Source organism: Hemitrygon akajei, chromosome 7 (assembly GCF_048418815.1).
Source record: "Hemitrygon akajei chromosome 7, sHemAka1.3, whole genome shotgun sequence".
In the NCBI taxonomy this organism is placed as follows: Eukaryota; Metazoa; Chordata; class Chondrichthyes; order Myliobatiformes; family Dasyatidae; genus Hemitrygon; species Hemitrygon akajei.
The window spans coordinates 45,388,494-45,409,923 of NC_133130.1; the positions used below are offsets into that span (position 1 = coordinate 45,388,494).

The 21,430-nt window shown below is 39.0% G+C and overlaps 1 protein-coding gene across 4 annotated transcripts in view; it reads right to left on the reverse strand.

The window, feature by feature from the left end:
- The window catches only part of LOC140730398 (BRD4-interacting chromatin-remodeling complex-associated protein-like), a 54,046-nt gene that overhangs the window by 15,009 nt on the left and 17,607 nt on the right, over window positions 1-21,430 (reverse strand). For 2 of the 4 annotated variants that reach the window (XM_073050728.1, XM_073050729.1), the window contains exons 4-7: window positions 19,793-19,864; window positions 4,937-6,922; window positions 3,451-3,667; window positions 1,357-1,478 (exon numbers count right to left, since the gene is read on the reverse strand). In XM_073050728.1, the coding sequence (XP_072906829.1) occupies window positions 1,357-1,478; window positions 3,451-3,667; window positions 4,937-6,922; window positions 19,793-19,864 (2,397 nt within the window). Of the gene's footprint in view, window positions 1-1,356; window positions 1,479-3,450; window positions 3,668-4,936; window positions 6,923-8,507; window positions 8,571-11,171; window positions 11,382-19,792; window positions 19,865-21,430 lie in introns of those variants that run through there. The other 2 variants (XM_073050731.1, XM_073050730.1) reach the window with 2 other exon arrangements.

The following is a 21,430-nucleotide window of genomic DNA, read 5'->3' on the forward strand; positions in this document are numbered from 1 at the left end:
AGCATTTATCAAATTTTTGCAAATTTATTGCATGCAACATTGCAAAACAATGTACATAATATACTGTTCTAATTGACTGACATAACAAAAATAGAGAATTCCAGTTAATTGGGACACGTAGGGATTAGTACATTCTGGTCCAATTCAGCAGCTGACCCTATTAGCCCAAGTTTCATGGAAATAGTTAAATAGGTATAAAAAAAAGACAAACCACCATTTAAGTGAGTAACAAATTATGTATTTAAATGAAATACAGAACAAATTGGATCACTATTAATAGGACTAGAGTACAATAAAACTATAATTCATCTATAGTATGCAGGCGCATTCTTTTAACTATCTGTAAATGAACAAAATCAGCGCAGACACCTAGAACAAAAAATGGACTGCCTTCATACAATGCCTTCATGATTGCATCCTCCGAATCTTCAGTTTTATTGTAACATCCAAGATAATTGCCAATGCCTTCAAATTCTTCACAATTCCTAATCTGTTAAAGTAGTGTCGTCGTTTCACTTTCACTCCCAGCCGTTCCTGACACCTCTAAACTTGAATGCTTGAAACTGCAGTGAGCAAAACAGCTCTGACTTGCCATATTGCTTACTTCTCGCCAACTATCAGTGACAAAAATCACTGCTCCTTGAACACAACTGACACTATTTTAAAACTGTTTGCTCTAAGCACAGTGCAGTGTCTAATGGCCACACAAATGCACATGCCTGCCACTAGTTAGAAACTGCTTGGCAAGGCTCCTGTCCCAATTAAGTGGCCAAGTTCCCCAACTAAATAAAGGGAATCCTGGTTATTTTCCTGACTGGTTTTTGTACTTTAAGAATTGGCCCAAATAAGTGACTGCCTCGATTAACCGATTGACCAATTAACTGAAATCCACTGTATTTATCCTTTAACGTAGCAATATTTCTTATGGTGATTCACAAGAATAAGATCAAAGAACTTTTAACACCTCGTCTCATAAATACAGCTCACATAAAATTTGGTCAATGAGCAAAGAATGAAAGAGAGATAAAAAGGCAAAGTGTATTAAGGTTAGAATTCCAGAGCTTAGTGCTTTGGCAGTTAAAGGCACATGCATTAATGATGACATGGTCAAAACTGCATAAGTATACAACTATGGAAAACAATTTAATTCTACTGCTTATTATTTGGGGGTAAAAGTATCAAAGCAGCCCAGAGAAGTAATAGCACCATACTTCAAATTGTAAAAGTGAAGTTTAGATACTTTGAAAAACTTGGTAACAACACTGACCATTTTTAATTGCATCTTTACTAGAACTTCAAAGACTGGAGCCCAAAATCTATATTGGATATTAAAACAGATAAAATCCAGCAACTTACTTGTGAAATTTTCTGCATCTCTGGCTGCCCTAATATTTTATCCTGCAATGAATGTAGCTGTCCCATGTGCTGTTGTAAAGTACTGGAAGCTTTGTGAAGTTGACCATCACTTATTTGCATGGCTGCAATATATAAATGTAGAAAAAAGAATTTTACAAAGGACATTTAAGGAAGTGAACCGTGGAAACCTTAACATGAAATGTGAAGATACAAAGATGGCCAGTTGTTTTATTAAATAACAGATGTATGTACTGATTTTAATTTTGTTTTAATTTCAAATTACTGAATTCTATTGAGCTAAATGATGTTTTAGGGATGCAAAAATATCTTCAAGACAGTTAAGACATTAAAAGTTTTAAAATATATTTTCATGATGGATTTTCTTAAGCTGTTTACATTTTCCTGACTATAATGTATGCTAAAATTTAAAAAAAAACATTTTGTGAGCCCACAACTACAGTACACTGCTCTCAGTTCAGCTGCAGGTAAGCATAATGGGGAATAGCAGTATCACATAATCTCATCTGTTCCTATTTTACCAATTGTCTGAGAAATATCAGATATACAGGAGTATGAACACGTGGCTCCTCAAACCCAATCTACCAATCAACAACGTCCTGGCTTATCCACAACGTACTTTCCAAAAGGGACACAAAATTCAAAAATATACAAAAATCTCAACAATCTCAAATGTTTGATTCCTTATCCTGAACTAAACTCCATAGTTCTATGCTCTTCCACAATAGGTCTGTCAAATTCTCTTGGAATTTGAGCATCAAACAAGATGCCGGATGAATTCAAAATGTCGAACAGCGTTTGTTGAAGGAAACGGAAAGTCAATGTTTTGGGTTGAGACCCTTCATCTGGACTGAAAGAAAGGGGATAATAACCAATATAAAAAGATATTTAAAGGGAAGGGGTGGAGCAAAGGTTGACAAGCTCTAGGTGGATCTGGCAGAAGAGGCATTAGGCCAATGGAGGAGGGAAGAGCGGAAACGGCTTCAGAGTCTGGGAAGTGATATGTGGCCACAAAGATTTGCAGATGATGTAATCTTATAGGAAAGGAAGGGGCAGCAAGGATTCAGATAAGGAAAGTGCGGTGGGCAGATGGGAACGGTAGGTGAAGTTGTGGATGGAGCATAGAGGTGATAGAAATATGGACTGGGGGAGGAGATGGAAAAACAAGGAGCCTGAGGGTTCGTTAGGTATAGAAGGAACTGGGTAGGTTGGGAGAAGAAAGAAAAAGGTCAGAGCAGTTTACCTTGACATTGAAGAATTCAATGTTCATGCTGTTGGGTTGAAGACTACCCAGGTAAAATATGAGTTGCTTTCCTCTGGTTTGCATTTAGCTTCACCCTAGCAGTGAAAAAGCCAAGGGCAGACTTGCTGATGTTGAAATGAAGTAGAATTAAAATGGCTAGTAACCAGGAACTTCAGAAAGTCATATCGAACAGAGCACAGGCGCTCAGCAAAATCTGGTCTGTGCTTAGTCTCAACAATGTAGAGGAAGCAGTATCAGGGGCACCAGATGCATTAGAATGTCTGGCTCACCTGGAAGGGCCAGGAGAGTGGCAAGGGAGGGGGGGGGGGGGTGTAAGGATACATATAAGGACATGATTACAGGAGGAAGTGTCTGAGGAGAAGGATGGAAGGGTGGGAAAGATTTCAGAGACCAGGGAGCCACTAATTGAGCTCCGTTTTCAAAAATTGGAAGTGTAGTATTAATTACTGATTACAAGTTTCAACTGTGAAGTTTTTAACTTAGGGCTTTGATATTTTCTCATATTATTCATGCACAAATTAAATAACTTGTTTTGAAAATATAATCTATTTAAAACTGATGCTTTTAATCTGCATCTTGATATATACATATAATATATATAGATAGAAACTGCATATTTTCAAATTGTTTTTTGTAGATTTTAGCAGTTTCATTTACTATTTATCTCTGCTTTTTAAGTGTTCTGATTCAACGTGACCACACGATGTTCAAGGTGTAAAAGAAAACTTTTTACAAATTACTCTTAACAAAGCAATAATGTAATAAAATGGGTCCTGTTGCAATATCCACATAGTGAAATTTTCTATACATACCCATACATGTGGTTTTGCCAAGAATCCCCGTACTTGTCAATGAGCTGGATATTTGTGGCTGACGTAGGACATCGGGAGCATGAGCCTTTTGAGCAGAACTATGCAGAGTCTGACTTCCAAACAGTGAAGCTGAAACTTGATTGGAGAGCTGCCCCAAACCAACCAATGACTGGCTAGTGACTGGCTCCTGCTTACTTGCTATCATCTTCTTAGAAGCCTGTAACCATGTTATTGAATAAATAAAATGATAGGCTAATCCATCCAGCATCCCATTTAGCACAATCTAAACAGCTTTTTCTAGGTCAGAACAGTCAATTCATATTTAACATGGTATGTTTTGTAGTTAGATTTAGAAATCAACCATCTTACAACTTGTGGATGTAAGTATATTATAATTTATAAAAGACATAATATACATTAAGTACATTCTTACTTAAGTTTGAATTATCACATAAGTATACATATTTTGGAAAATATATCAACTTATAAATTAACTCCACGTTAATCACAATCATAATATCTTATAATAGAATACCAGCTACTTGAAAATAATTGATATCAGAACATAATAGTCACCTGTTAGACCAGCTTGTTACACTGCATTTCAATAAAATTTAAAATAATAAGCAAAACTCAAGGAAAAAGATCTGTTAAAAGGATATCAATGTAGAAATACTTCCATGTAGGAATCAGTAAATAACTGAAATTAACTTTTAGTAAGAAAATAATGGAAATGACGTAAATGAGGAAATAGTCATACATCAGTCACTATTACAATGACGACAGAAAAAAACTCAAAAGGGTGAAGAGCCTATTCATGATCCTAGGTTTCTAAGAAGACTCAATGTAGCATTAGAAGACTATACATTATTCGAGTTTCTTTGACTAGATTCACAAAATTAGAAAAAAATTAAACTATAATTCAAAAGAAAAATTATTGCAATTGCGGGAAATCTGAAAAAAGGAACATAAAATGCAGGATGGGCAGCATCTTTAGAGAGTGAAAAGTGGCATTAATATTTAAAGTTGATGAGATTTATTAGGTTTAAAAAACCTTTGACTTGAAATGTAAATTTTAACTTCTCTCTCCAGAGATGCTATCTTACCTGAATTTTGTACATGAAAAATTGAAGTGTTTTATATTGTATTACAATGTACATGCAGGACAAAATAGAAAAACCTATTAAGAACAATGTTTACACTTAGTTTATATCCATGCAGTTGAATTAAATATTTCATTTCAAAATGACTTGGCTTACGTTCATTTTGAGTTACAAAACTATTTAAAGAAAAACTGAAGTTCTCTCTCTCTTTGCAGTTTTAAGGCTATACAATACATAAAGTAAGTTTTTCACCAATACAGTACATTATTACTACTATTTTTCAACATTTTGCAAATTAAAATACAACAGGCCATGTAATTCAAAATGTTCTCCTCTCTTCTTAAATATTTATCATTGATAAATTTAGTACATTCATCACCTACTTGTGAACAAAGGAATTGATGCTGATTGCTGGGTTGTGTGACGGTCATCTCCGCCCGGCTGAATGTGACCTGCCGCGAAGGTTGCATTAAGTTGGCATTTTGGTGATAAGGATTGGTAATCCGGAAAATATGATTCATACCCATTTGTTGCTGGCACTGCTGAGGCTGCTGTTGTGCAGACTGTACAGTTACAGGCGATTGTTCACCCTGGCAAACCACTACAAGGTTACTACCAGAACTTGCTTGTGTATGGTCATCATTGTTTGCTGATGATGCTGTAGGTTGCACTGCAGACACATAGCTGTAGCTCATGGAACTGGGTGCGATTGAAACAGTCAGTTGATTTTGAAATGGCCTGCCTCGAACTGCATTCTGCCCAGATTGCTTAAATATTCCTGTATTAATGCTTGAGCCAACAGTGGGTTGTACACTTTGACAGGTTGGAAGATTAAACAACATCTGCGAAGCCTGTTGAAGTGGTACCTGGCCAGTAACTAGCTGTGATGAGCCATGATTTGATAACAGCTGTCCTGAAGAATTAACTACCTGCTCCATGCTACCCTGACCAGAGGTCAACTGTCCAGCAGAGTTCTGATTTAAGAACTGTCCTGAAAAAGACTGTGTAGCCAACATTGTACCTGAAGAATTGCGATTAGTTAGAACACATTCTGATGCTACTTGACTGGAGACCAACTGGGTGGGTACTGTTTGATTTTGAATAATCTGTCCGTTTGGAGTCTGAAGGTGCTGAACAGTTGAATTCATATTCAATGCTAGACTGGTAGGAATGAAAAACTGGCTCTGGGATGCCAGAGGATCATGTTGCCCAACAGGAGGTCGAATTATGATACCGCTTCCAGTTTGATTTAAAACTTGTGGTCTACCTGATTTTCTAGGTACTTGTTGTTTTGCAACATTAACACCCACTGGTGAGCCTATTACTGCATTTTGAGATGAGTTCGTAGAACTAAAAGGGAGATTATGTTGCATTTGCTGCTGCTGTAATGATACTTCATTCTGGATTTTGAATGCCGTCTGCAATTCCAAATTGTTTATGTTGTAAACAGTCTGTTGCTGATTGATCTGAGCAGGTTTCGGTTGAATACTAAGTGAAATTTTAGGCTGGCTTGGTACAGGACTTCTTTGAAGAATAATATTATGCAAAGGCAGTGCTGTTGGAATATTAGTACCACTAAAATGAACAGACATGGGTTGTGGGACCTGGCCAATATTAGAGGCCCCATAATAAGTGTTTCCATTAAGTGCCGTTACTCGCCTCTGAAGCAACAATCCACTGGCTTCATTTAAACCAGATGGGTTCAAAGACATGGGTTGATGGTTGGGAAGGGAGGGCATATTGTAATTGCCTACAGTCACTGAGTTTAGAGCAGGTAGCTGCCCATTGTCCTTTGAAATAAACTGAGACCCTTCAAGCTGATTGAAAGTCATTACAGGTTGCTGAGTATCTAATGAACCAATCAACTGGACTGGTCCAATTCCACCACCTGGGTTGCTACTGGGTACATGTTGAATGGCAACACTGTTGATGCCCATTTGTTGAAAAAAGCCAGGCTGTACATTAGCTTCATTATTTACAAAGGGAGTTCGCAAAACTTGCTGCAAAATGGGTGATGGTGTTACATTCATCTGCTGTTGTGTCAAGCCCCTTACAGATGATATGCCAGAAGACAGTTGAGAAACCTGAGAAAAGGATGTAGGGTGAATCTGAGGTTGTGGAAACTCCTGTGTAGAAGTAATACCAGCTGCCAAATCTGCTTCCTCCTGTAAGGTTTGTTGAGTAATATTGGCCTCCTGAAGAGACTTCTGCAGAATATCAAAAGGCTGGTCCCCATTTAGATTTGAAAGAGGAGAAGAGGTATCCAGCTCTTCCAAAACATTAAGACTACTCGCTAACTGTAGTCTTGAATTGGATTCTTCATCAATATGGTTGTGTGTATCTTTCGTAGAAGAGGTAGGATCAGCATCCTGAAAAATACAAATTAGAACATCATGCAATCATTCTTCTATCAGCAGGTAAAATGTTGGTTGAAATAAATATTTGGATTATTCTTAATTTTGGTAATTGAATTTTGTACTGAATTAGAAGTGGTTAAAATAATTGTCAGTAATAAGAGCTGTTATTCTAGAGACTTTACACAACAAAATCAGATTCTTAGCTACTTGTGGCCAGAAACAAGTATCTGACAGAATCTGTCCCAGACAGAAGGGATGGTATAACTACATAATACCTGGGGGGGGGGGAACAGTAAATAATTCCAATAAATATACCTTAGTCATATCTATTTGCAACCAAAACAGTGGAGGGAGCATCTATGAGGAAACTGTGTATATTTATTAGTTAGGGATCTATCCAAGCAGGTTCCCAAGGTCAGACTCCACAACTTGGAACCTAATCAACTGTATGTAAGAATGAAGCAGGCTACAGAAGTTCTGTGAAGTGCTGTGATGTTCTCACCATTAATAGAGCACAAGCATATTGATGAAAAGCTTAGACTGATGCCCACATGACGCAATGAAAAGCTAGATTCCACTGTGCATATGCTGGCTTATCCATGAGTCAATATGTTAGATGCAGAGAAGACCGAGAAAGAAAATTAAAGACCAGAAATTTCAATGACTCAAGAATCTACTTTCACAATTTTTTCAATATTCTATCATGTATTACAAAATAAAGTGCAAATGCACAATCTAATTTTGACGCAATGACTAACTCTGTCATCAGAAAGTACAACTGTCTTTACTACTACAATGAATTCTAAAGCCAAAGGTGCAATCAGGGTAGGTTATTTTACTATGTGAGAATAAAATATAACATTTCAAATCAATCAATTTCTTTTGAGCAGTTATGGATTTATTCTCAAAGGAACTTAGTCATGTCAGCTCTTAACCAGTGAGTGCCAGTAAGCCAAAATGGGAGCACATTTAGTAAATTTCTGTGGCAACTTAAGAACTTCCCAAGTAGATTCTGAAAGTGAGATTACATTTTTGGGTTGTTTAACTCATTCAAACGGAACTTAGGATAGACTGAAAACAGAGAAGAAATATTTTGTTTCTACATTCCAAAGTCCTGCAGTGCAGTCAGAAAACATCTTTCCTTTCTAACCATAACCTGAAAACAGAGCCTCAACAACACTAATGTCCTTTAAGCTTCACCCATTCATATATTATTACTACATTTTCCTTTCATTATCTGTTAATATTATTTTATGTGCTGTATGTGGTATTTGTACAGTGTTTTGTACCTTGATCTCAGAGAAACATTGTTTTCTTTAGCTATATAAATGTTTACGGTTGAATGACAATAAACTTGTATTTGAACTTAAACTTGATAACCTCAAATCATGAGGTACATAAATTCAATCAGTTACATGCTTAAACATTCCACCATACTTCAAGTCCCTTACAGGTACACAGAAACTATAGTTGAACTATCCTTGATTTGGGTATAGAAGAAAATGTTCGGTAGCTAATTACCAATAAACTTCTATTCTCACAATAACATTATCATTTCTTCGAGTATTTCTTTTAGTCTCTTATTGTACTATCTTACCTTTAACCTCATCAATTTATTGGTAGCTGAAGTGAGCCTGTGATCCATTTATCTTCATAAAATATATGTTCATTTTGCAGCAATGTATCAGAATGTTGTTACTGCTATTTAAATTGAGTTGCCTTTGTTTCAGTTGTTAAATTAAAAGGCTGCATCAGAGTCCACATAAACCCAAAGGGCTGAATGGCACTGTGTTACAATAACTAAAAGTTCAACTGGTGCCATAGACATGGGAGTTCCAGGATTTTGACCCTTTATTAATGAAGACACCAGATATTCTATTATTTTGCTGGCAAGATTTTTCTCATAAACAGCAAATTGCTGATTTTCTTTATATTTCCTTAGGAGTTTGTGAAGATTTGGCATGACATCTATAACAAGTTTCTATAGATGTGTACTGGAGAGTATGTTGACTGCCTGCATCCCAGCCAGGTATGGAAACCCAAATGCCCTGGAATGAAAACCCTACAAAAAGTAGTGGATACAGCTCAGTCCGTCACAAGTAAAGCCCTCCCCACTGTTGAGGACATCTACACAAAATGTTGTCTCAGGAAAGCAACAATCATCGTCTGGGATTCCCACCACCCATGACATGCTCTCTCCTCGCTGCTGCCATTGGGAAGAAGGTACAGGAGCCTTAGGACTCACACCACCAGGTTGGAGAACAATTATTACCCCTCAACCATTAGGCACTTGAACCAAAGGGGATAACTTCACTCGACTTCATGTGCCCATCGTTAAAATGTCCTCACAACCTGCGGACCCACTTTGAAGGACTCCTCGTCACATGTTCTTCATATTTACTGCTTATTTCTTTATATTATTTCTTTTTTGTATTTGCAGAATTGTCTTTTGCACATGGGTTGAACACCCGTTGGTGAGGTCATTCATTGACTCTATTATAGTTATTATCCTATCATGTATTGAATAAGCTCACAAGAAAATGAATCTCAGGGTTGTGTATGCTGACATATATGTACTTTGATAATAAATTTACTTCAAACTTTGAAAATGAAACAGCAAAATATCTCATAGTAAAAGGGCATTTAATTCAACATGCCAGTCGCAGTTCTTCCAACAGATGACCAAGCACTCCCACAATCCAGCTCATTTTCCATTACTAAGATTTTTAAATTTATAGTATTGTGGATATCTCTGGCAAGACAAAAATTTAATGTCCATCCCTCTTTTCATTCAAGAAGGGAACAGTGAAACCTCCCTAAGTCCAGATGTCTACATGTAATCCCCACAAGAGCTATGGGGTGACGGGAATTTCCAGAACTTTTACCTAGGAACAGATAAGGGACTGCAGTATCCGTTCGAGTAACAATGATGTATGATATGGGAGGAATTTGGAGACAGTGACTTTCCCTTGCACCTCTGGGCCTTTACCTTCTTTGAGCAGGACGCAAATTTTGAGAACTGCCGTTCATGAAGTTAGTGCAGCACATCCTGTTGATGCCATATGTTGCAGGCTGGAGAGAAGGGAGATTTAGGTGGAGAACTCATTACCAGTCAAGCAGTAGGTTTTGCCCTGATATCATTGATGTTTCTGAGTACTACTGGAGCTGTTCTCCATTACACAAGTAGGTAACAGTACCTCATACTACTACAGATGGTAAAAGGGCTTTGAAGAAATGGAGCTGTATTATTGACAATAACAGCTTCTGACCTCCTCTTGCAGCCATATTATTTGTAATAGGCCCAGTTTAGATGCAGATCCTAAAATAATGACTGTTTAGAACAGAATTATTCTTTATGGATATGGTGAATATCCAGCAAGTGTATGGCATGAATGCTACTTGGCACTTATTTGCCATAATCTTTGGTACGTTCCTTACCATAGCCTAGCTCAAACTGCTTCATTTTGAAGAGTTAGAAATTAAATTGGACAATGTACAATCATTGGCAATTTTCCCCATATTTGATCTTGTGGTGGAGGAAAGATTGTTGATAAAGATGGGGCTCCATAGGAATTTATTGAGAAATTCTTTGGCAATGCCTCGAAACTGAGATGATTAGTTTTCAAAATCCCTGAGAATTTCTTTCTTCCAACTGTGATTTCAGTCAGTGGTTGGCTGTTTCCATCTCCTCTCCACTCACCACCTATCACAAGCCACAAATTTCATTTTACCTGGGCTTCTTTAGGTGTCATATAAGCAAATGCACCCCTTGTGCAAAGAGCAATCACTCTCACTTCCATTCTAGAATCCACTGTTTTTCCAAGACTCTAATGAGACCAAAGCTGTGTTGTCCTGGTAGAATCCAAACTGGGCCTCAGTAAGCAGCTGAACTGGGAAGTGCCAACTGAAAGCAATATTGACAACCTTTCTGTCATTTTGCTGAAGACAGAGCACAGTTATGCAGTGTTAAGTGGCTGATTCGGTTTGTCCTTTCTCTACAAAGATTGGGTTGAAGGTAGTGTTGTATTTGTACTGAAGAGTATAACAAACTTAATTCTGGAGCACAAGTTTGGAATGCTATCACAGCCCAAAGCCTCTCCTGTATCCAGTGCCCTCAAACATTTCTTGATATTAAATTAGCTGACGACTAATTCGCTTGTGTGATGATAGGGCTCTCAGGAGGAGGCCACGATGGATCATCCAATTGGCATATCTAGCTGAAGACGGCTGCAAATACTTCAGCCCTGCCTTTTAAACTCACATGCTGGGATCTGCCATCGTTGAGGATCAGCATGTCCATGGAGCCTCCTCCTCCTGTTGATGGTTTAACTGCCCTTCACCATTCATTCATGAGTGGATATGACGTAATTGCAGAACTTTAATCTCATCCATTGGTGTGGGGATTTTAGCTCTCTCTATAACATGCTGTCTCCGCTGCTTGGCATGCATGTAGCCCTGTGTTGTAGTTCACCTGGTTGGCACAGTAAAAGTTAGCAAATTTAATATTTTTGTCTTCAAAATGCTATAAATACTCAAGTTTATTGGAGAAGGCAAATATATGGATGAAAGTTTCTTTAAAATTCATTTACAATTCATTTATTCCTCTTCTGGTCTCTAGTTTTGGTAGCTAATGCTCATTGGCCTTTTCTGATTGGAGATTTTTTGAAATTGTTAATTGGTAGTTTTCATGCTTCCCTTGTTAAATGCTGACCACCAAGTTTTGTAACTATTCCAACATGTTCAAAATAAACACATATTTAATTCATAAATACAAGAGATTCTGTTGAACTGATAAAGGGTCTCAGCCCCAAAAGGCGACTGTTTATTCCCATCCATAGATGTTACCTGACCTGCTGAGTTCCTGCAGCACTTTGAGTATGTTCCTGAAGTAACTTAATTCAATCATATACACAGTACTATGAAAAGCTGTGTTTTATTATATTTGCCTGTTACCTTAATTCAATGGGAAAATAACACAAAGGCAAGTCTCTGTTCTAAGCAGTGTTAAATTCAGTGTATATTGAATATTTATTGAATACTTAATATTGTATATTATAATACTTCGCACATCTATAATGCTCCTCATTTATGTTTCCCAATGGTGAACAGATGTTTCTGAACCATCTATTACAAACTACTCAAACTTTTTTTAAAATATTGAGCTGGTTCACTTATCTAACCAAATATCATCCTTCATCTCCTGAGACAAAGGATCTCTGCCCGGCCCAAAACAACACAAATTCTGTTTGCTGTATCAGAAATATATTTTAATGTCCACAATAACTCAATGATTGTTGGAATGATACTTAAGTTAAAATAAAAGCCTGTATTGCTATATGTTCTATTATTTGGATGTGATAATACAATGAAGACCCATTTACACTGAGAAACAATCATCCAATTTAAAAGGCTGAGGAGTCATTCTTGTATTCTGACCAGCATTTAATCCTCCATTGATATAACTAAATTTAACAATTATTGTATTTTTCCCTATATTTCATGGGAACAGGCTATGCACAACTTGGTTGCAGTGTTTCCCTATAACGACTGATGTTACTTCAATGTACTTTGAATGTATTTTGCAAAATATCTACAATGAAGTACCTTTTTTACTATTTCCTTGGAGCTAGTCAAAGAAACAATGTGCCTCCTTAAGACTTAATGAACCTTATCCTACTAAAAAGATAACTTCTCAACTTAATGTTTGAATTTCAGTGATACTCCATAACTCATGGTCCATATTTGCATTATTTAAGGAAGATGTCTTTTTATACTAACATATTAATTATAATATCTTGTGTTGGTTGGTCACTGAAATTGTACAGCAATTTATTTTTAAATTTTTAATTGAGGAGATTATATTCAGAAAACTAAAATACAGTGGATTCTGGTTAAGTGGGCCATCAGTTAAATGTTGGATATAATCCTAACTGTATTGTGGCATTGCTTCCAATATTTATAAGAATCACCTTGCAATCAAATATGAAGGACACCCTAGGGGACACTAAAATATTTTGAGGATAATAAGAGAGGTTGGAAGGGTTTAAACTAATTTGGCAGGGGAATCAGAAGTGGAGTGATAGGGCTGAGGACAGGATAGTTGGTAAACTAATAGATTTACGTTGTGTGTAGTGAGACTGTGAGGAAGAATTGGCAGATGATGGGGAAAATTGCAGTCTGTGGGATGAGCTGAAGTGTAACATGGAAGCACAATCAAAAGGGCTGATAAATACAAGTCTGAAGGTGTTATATTTGAATGCATGCAGTATATGGAATAAGGCAGATAATCTTGTAGTACAATTAGAGATTGGTAGGAATGACTTTGGGCATCACTGAGTTGCACCTGAAAGAAGATCATAGCTTAATATCCAAGGATACACATTATACCAAAAGGACAGGCAGGTAGGCAGAAGGTATGGGTGGCTCTGTTGGTTAAAGAAGAAATCAAATCCTTAGAAAAAAGTGACAGAGGGTCAGAAGATATAGAATCCTTGTGGGTAGAGTTAAGAAAGCACAAGGGTAAACAGACCATGATGAAAGTTATATACAGGCCTTTGAATAGTAGCCAGGATGTGAAGCACAAATTACAACAGGAGATAGAAAAGGCGTCTAAAAAGGGCAAAGTTTGATCGTTCTGGGTGATTTCAATAAGCAGGTAGATTTGGAAAATCAGGTTGGTGCTGGATCCTAAGAGACAGAATTTGTAGAGTACCTATGTGATGGCTTTTTAGAGCAGCTTATGGTTGGACCCAATATGGGAAAACAATTCTGCATTGGGTGTTGTGTAATGAACCAGATTTGATTAGGGAGCGTAAGGTAAAGGAACTCTTAGAGAGACATAACATGACGTAATAGAAACTGAAAGGAAGAACCTAAAATCAGATGCATCAGTGTTACAGTGGTGTAAAGGGAATTGGAGAGGCATGAGAGAGGAACTGGCCAAAGTTGATTGGAAGGGGACACTAGCAAGAATGATGGCAGAATAGCCATTGGAATTTCTGGGAGCAACTTTTGGACCTCATTTGGGGCAGGTGTGACCTGTACAAAAAGGATGGGTTGCACTTGAATCACAGGGGGACCAATATCCTGGCGGGGAGGTTTGCTAAAGCTACTGGGGGGAGTTTAAACTAGAACTGTTGGGGGTGGGAACCAAACTGAAGAGACTGGGGAAGAGGTGGTTGGCTCACAAATAGAGAAAGCTTGCAGACAGTGTGTGAGGGAGGATAGGCAGGTGATAGAGAAGAGACATGCTCAGACCGATGGTTTGAGATGTGTCTAAACGCAAGGAGTATTGTGAACAAAGCAGATGAGCTTAGAGCGTGGATCAGTACTTGGAGATATGATATGGTGGCCATTACAGAGACTTGGACGGCTCAGGGACAGGAATGGTTACTTCAAGTGCCGGGTTTTAGATGTTTCAGAAAGGACAGGGAGGGAGGCAAAAGAGGTGGGGGTGTGGCACTGTTGATCAGAGATAGTGTCACGGCTGCAGAAAAGATGGACATCATGGAGGGATTGTCTGCGGAGTCTCTGTGGGTGGAGGTTAGAAACAGGAAGGGGTCAATAACTTGACTGGGTGTTTTTTATAGGCCGCCCAATAGTAACAGGGATATCGAGGAGTAGACAGGGAAACAGATCCTGGAAAGGTGTAATAATAACAGAGTTGTCGTGATGGGAGATTTTAATTTCCCAAATATCAATTGGCATCTCCCTAGAGCAAAGGGTTTAGATGGGGTGGAGTTTGTTAGGTGTGTTCAGGAAGGTTTCTTGACACAATATGTAGATAAGCCTACAAGAGGAGAGACTGTATTTGACTTGGTATTGGGAAGTGAACCTGGTCAGGTGTCAGATCTCTCAGTGGGAGAGCATTTTGGAGATAGTCATTTCCTTTACAATAGCATTGGAGAAAGATAAGAACAGACAAGTTAAAAAAGCATTTAATTGGAGTAAGGGGAATTATGAGGCTATCAGGCAGGAAATTGAAAGCTTAAATTGGGAACAGATGTTTTCAGGGAAAGGTACAGAAGAAATGTGGCAAATAGTCAGGGGATATTTGTGTGGAGTTCTGCACAGGTACATTCCAATGAGAGAGGGAAGTTATGGTAGGGTGTAATAAATTTAGTCAAGAAGAAAAGCTTACAAAAGGTTCAGAGAGCTAGGTAATGTTAGAGATCTAGAAGTTATAAGGCTAATAGGAGGGAGCTTAAGAAGGAAATTAACAGAGCCAGAAGGGGCCATTAGAAGGCATTGGCGGGCAGGATTAAAAAAATCCCCGTCATTCTACAAGTATGTGAAGAGCAAGAGGATAAGAAGTGAAAGAATAGGACCTATCAAGTGTAACAGTGGGAAAATGTGTATGGAACCAGAGGAAATAGCAGAGGTACTTAATGAATACTTTACTTCAGTATTCACTATGGAAAAGGATCTTGATGATTGAAATGATGACTTGCAGCAGACTGAAAAGCTCGAGCATGTAGATATTAAGAAAGAGGATGTGCTGAAGCTACTGGAAAGGATCAAGTCAGATAAGTCATCAGGACCAGATGAGATGTACCCCACGCTACTGTAGGAGGTAAGAGAGGAGATTGCTGAGCCTCTGGCAATAATCTTTGCATAATCCATGGAGATGGGAGAGGTTCCGAAGGATTGGAGGGTTGTGGATGTTGTTCCCTTATTCAAGAAAGGGAGTAGGGATAGCCCTGGAAATTATAGGCCAGTGAGTCTTACTTCAGTGGTTGGTAAATTGATGGAGGAGATCCTGAGGGACAGGACTTATGAACATTTGGAGAGGCAAAATATGATTAGGAATAGTCAGCATGGCTTTGTCAAGGGTAGATCGTGCCCTACGAGCCTGATTGAATTTTTTGAGGGTGTGACTAAACACATTGATGAAGGTAGAGCAGTAGAAGTAGTGTATATGGATTTCAGCAAGGCATTTGATAAGGTACCCCATGCAGGGCTTATTGAGAAAGTAAGGAGGCATGGGATCCAAAGAGACATTGCTTTGTGGATCCAGAACTGGCTTGCCCACAGAAGGCAAAGAGTGGTTGTAGACCCGTCATATTCTGCATGGAGGCCAGTGACCAGTGGAGTGCCTCAGGGATCTGTTCTGGGACCCTTACTCTTCGTGATTTTTATAAATGACCTGGATGAAGAAGTGGAGGGATGGTTTAGTAAGTTTGCTGATGACACAAAGGTTGGAGGTGTCGTGGATAGTGTGGAGGGCTGTCAAAGAGGTTACAGCGGGACATTGATAGGATGCAAAACTGGGCTGAGAAGTGGCAGATGAAGTTCAACCTAGGTAAGTGTGAAGTGGTTCATTTTGGTAGGTCAAATATGATGGCAGAATATAGTATTAATGGTAAGACTCTTGGCAGTGTGGAGGATCAGAGGGATCTTGGGGTCCGGGTCCATAAGACGTTCAAAGCAGCAGCTCAGTTTGACTCTGTGGTTAAGAAGGCATATGGTGTATTGGCCTTCATCGATCATGGAATTGAATTTAGGAGCCGAGAGGTAATGTTGCAGCTATATAGGACCCTGGTCAGACCCCACTTGGAGTACTGTGCTCAGTTCTGGTCGCCTCACTACAGGAAGGATGTGGAAGCCATAGAAAGGGTGCAGAGGAGATTTACAAGGACGTTGCCTGGATTGGGGAGCATGCCTTATGAGAATAGGTTGAGTGAACTCGGCCTTTTCTCCTTAGAGCAACAGAGGATGAGAGGTGACCTGATAGAGGTGTATAAGATGATGAGAGGCATTGATCACGTGGATAGTCAGAGGCTTTTTCCCAGGGCTGAAATGGTTGCCACAAGAGGACTCAGGTTTAAGGTGCTGGGGAGTAGGTACAGAGGAAATGTCAGGTAACTTTTTTACACAGAGAGTGGTGAGTGTGTGGAATGGGCTGCCGGCAACAGTGGTGGAGGTGGATACGACAGGGTCTTTTAAGAGACTTTTGGGTAGGTATATAGAGCTTAGAATATTAGAGGGCTATGGGTAAGCCTAGTAATTTCAAAGGTAGGGACATGTTTGGCACAACTTTGTGGGCCGAAGGGCCTGTATTGTGTTGTATTTTTTCTATGTTTCTATGCTTCTGTTTAACTCAGAAGGCACAGGATAGATACATCCCAAAGATGAAGAAGTATTCTAAATGGAGGATGTTGCAACCACAGCTGATAAAGGAAATGGAAGACAGCATAAAACCAAAAGATAGAGCATATAATATAGCAGACATTAGTGAGAAATTAGAGGATTGGGAAGTTTTTAAAAACCTACAGAAGGCAACTGAAAAAGCTATAACGAGAGAAAAGAAGAAATATGAAGGTAAAATAGTCAATACTATAAAAGGGGATACCAAAGTTTTTTCAGATATATAAAGTAAAAGAAAGGCGGGTGGATATTGGACTGCTTTAAACTGACACTGGAGAGCCAGCAATGGGGGCTAGAGAAAAGGCAGACAAATTTAATAAATATTTTGTATCAATCTTCACTGTAGAAGACACAAGAAGTATGCCAGAAATTCAACAGTGTTGCTAAGGAGAAGATGCTTCAGAAGCTGTAAGATTTGAATAGATACGTCACCTGGACCAATGGAATACACCATAAGGATCTGAAAGTAGTAGCTGAACAGATTGTGGAGGCATTAATAATGATCTTTCAAGAATCTCCAGGTTCTGTAATGGTTCTCAATGGCTGGAAAATTCCAAATGTCACTCCACTCTTTAAGAAGAAAGGGATGCAGAAATAAGTTAGCCTAACTTCAGTAGTTGGGAAGAAACTGGAGTTCATTATTAAAGATGAGGTTTCAGGATTCTTGGAGGTACATTATAAAATAGGCCAAAATCAGCATGACATAGCTGATTTTTTGAGGAAATACTAAGCAGGATAGATGAAGGAGAGTCAGTGTATGTTGTGTACTTGGATTGTCAAAAGGTCTTTGACAAGGTGCCACACGAGGCTGCATTAACAAGATAACAGCCAAACAAAAGAAAATATGTAGATGCTGAAAATCAAAGCAACACTTCCAGCATCTGTAGATTTTCTCTTGTGATTTGAATACTATGAAGTCTCTTCCAGGAACGCCTACCCTGAAGAAATTTAAATCTTCCCTTCAACAGGAGTTCAGTGAAACCCTCTCTCACTGCTCTCCCTCTGTGATCTCTGCTGACCTCCCCAACTATTCAACCATGCACTCACCCAGACCGGCTATTACAACTTCTTGAACTTCTGGTAATTGCCCCCCTCCCCCGAAACATTCCCCATTCCTATTTCCCTCTCTCACCTTATCTCCTTACTTGCTCATTCCCTCCCTCCAGTGGTCCTCCCCATTCCCTTTCCTCTATGCCTTCTGTCCTCTCTTATCAGATTCCCCTTCTCTAGCCAGGCCTTTATCTCTTTCATCAATCGACCGCAGCTCTTTATTTCACCCCTTCCCCCTCTCAGTTTCACCTATTACCTACCATCTTGTACTTCTTCCTCCTCTTCCCCCACCTTCTTACTCTGACTTCTCATCTCTTTTTTCCAGTCCTGATTAAGGGCCTCGGCCTGAAATGTCGACTGTTTACTCTTTTCCATAGATGCTGACTGGCCTGCTGAGTTCCTCCAGCATTTTGTGTGTGTTGCTAAGATAACAGCCCATGCTATTACAGGAAAGGTACAAGCATGGATAGAAGATTGGCTGACTGGCAGGAGGCAAAGAGTGGGAATAAGGGGGATCATTTTAATGGTTCCTGGTGACTAGTGGCGTTCCACAGGAGTCAGGGTGGGACCCACTTCTTTTCACGTTACATCATTGCTCTGATGATGGAATTGATGGCTTTGTGGCTAAGTTTGCAAACAAAATGAAGAAAGCTGGGGGAAGGTAGTGTTGAAGAAGAATGGAGTCTGAAGAAGGACTTGGACAGATTAGGAGAATGGGCAAAGAAGGGGCAGATGAAATATAGTGTAGGGTAGGCAAGTTTATGGTCAGGCACTTTGATGGAAGGAATAAAGGCATAGATGATTTCTAAATGGGGAGAAAATTTAAAAGTTAGAGTTGAAAAGGGACTTAGGAGTCCTTGTGCAGGATTCCCTAAAAATTAACTTGCAGGTTGAGTAAGTGATAGGGAAGGCAAATACCATGTTACCATTCATTTCAAAGAGGTCTGGAATATAAGAGCATGGGTGTGATGCTGAGGCTTTATAAAACATTTGTCGGACCACACTTGGAGTATTATGAGTGGTTTTGGGCCCCTTATCTAAAAAGCAGTAATGGTATTGGAGAGTGTCCAGAGGAGGTTCATGAGAATAATTCTGGGAATGAAGCAGTTAAAATTTGATGAGTCTCATTCTGTATTTGCTGGATTTTAGAAGAATGAGGGGTGATCTCATTGAAACCTATCGAATATTGAAAGGCCTAGGTACAGTGGACCTAGAGAACATGTCTCCTATAGTGGGGGAGTCTAGGACCAGAAGGCACAGATACAGAATAGAGGGCCATCCATTTAGAACAGAGATAAGGAGCATTTTCTGTAACCCAAGGGTCATTAATGTGTGGAATGCATTATTACAGGCAGTTGGAGGTCAAGTCATTTGGTATACTTAAAGTGGAGTTTGATAGGTTCTTGATTAGTCATGGGTCAAAGATTATGGGGAGAAGGCAGAGGAACAGGGTTGAGAAGGATAATAAATCAGCCATGATAGAATGGTGGAGCAGACTCAATGGGCTGAATGGCCTAATTCTGTTCCTATGTCTTACAGTCAATTCAATGTCTGATCAGAAAATAAAAATGAAGAGATGAACAAAAAAGTTAATGAACAGATTCTTTTAAAACATTGCACGTATACAATAGCTTTATGGAGATGAGTCATTTAACTGAAATACTAAATCCTAAGTAATATACTTACAATGGCATCAGCAAAGAGTGAATGAGAGTTGTCAATTGTACAATCTGAACCAAGCAAATCATCCTCGTCTACCTGTAAAAATCAAACCATCAGAGAGAGCTTAAAAATAGGATTGGGCAACACAAAAAAAGGATTTTTTTGCACAGAAAAGACATATTTCATATTCAAGATTCACCCTTTGGTTTACAATGGATAAAATATGGGAAATTGTATGGACAGCATTTTTATGGGAGAATCATGCAAGCATTCTAAATACATGCTGGTGACCATAGGCAAGATTTTTTGTCATGGCTGCACAGAAAAAAGAAATTCAGAGGATAATTCAGGGCCTATTTAAGAAGAAATTCAGAGCTGTTTCAGAAGGGTGGGAGGCAGCAGAAAGAAAACTATAGACCTGTTAGCCTGACATCAGTGGTTGGGAAGTTGTTGGAATCGATTGTTAAGGATGAGATTACTAAATACCTGGAGGTACATGACAAGATAGGCCAAAGCCAGCATGGTTTCCTGAAAGGAATATCCTGGCTGACTAACCTACTGTAATTTTTTGAGGAGAGTAGATAAAGGAGATGTAGTAGATGTGGTGTACTTGGATTTTCAGAAGGCCATGAGGCTGCTTAGCAAGATAAGAGCCCATAGGGTTACAGGGGTGTTACTAGCATGAGTGGAGCATTGGCTGATTGGCCGAAAACAGAGAGTGGGAATAAAGGGAACTTATGCTGGCTGGCTTTTTACGTGGAGTTCCACAGGGGTTGGTGTTGGGACCGTTGCTTTTTATGATGTATGTCAATGATTTGGACTATGGGATTAATCAATTTGTGGCTAAATTTGTCGATGATACAAAGATAGGTGGAGGAGCGGGCAGTGTTGAAGAAACAGATCTTGCAAAGAAACTTAGTTTAGGGGAATGGGGAATGAGCAAAGTGGCAAATGAAATACAATGTTGTAAAGTGTATGGTCATGAAATATGGTGGAAGAAATAAACAGACGGACTATTATTTAGATGGAGAGAGAATCCAAACTGCAGAGATGCAAAGGGACTTGGGAGTCTTGGTGCAGGATATCCTAAAGGTTAACCTCCAGGTTGAGTTGATGGTGAAGAATTCTTGAGGTATAGAATATAAGAACAGGATGTGATGTTGAGGCTCTATATAGCTCTTATGAGATCATACTTGGAGTATTGTGTGCAGTTTTGGTCTCCTTATTTTAGAAAGGTTATACTAACATTGGAGAGGGTTCAGAGAAGATTCACGAGAATGATTCTAGGAATGAAAAGGTTACTGTATGAGGAACATCTGGCAGCTCTGGGCTGTATTCCTTGGAGTTCAGGAGAATGTGGGGTGATCTCATAGAAACATTCTGAATGTTTAAAGGCCTGAACAGATTAGATATGGCAAAGTTATTTCCCATGGTAGGGGAGTCTTGGACAACAGGGCACGACTTCAGGATTGAAGGGCGTCCATTTAGAACAGAGTTGCAGAGAAGTTACTTTAGTCTGAGGGTGGTAAATCTGTGGAATTTGTTGCCACGAGCAGCAGTGAAGGCCAAGTCACTGAGTGCATTTAAGGCAGAGATAAATAGGTCCTTAATTAGCCAGGGCATCAAAGGGTATGGCGTGAAGGCAGGGGAGTGGGGATGGAA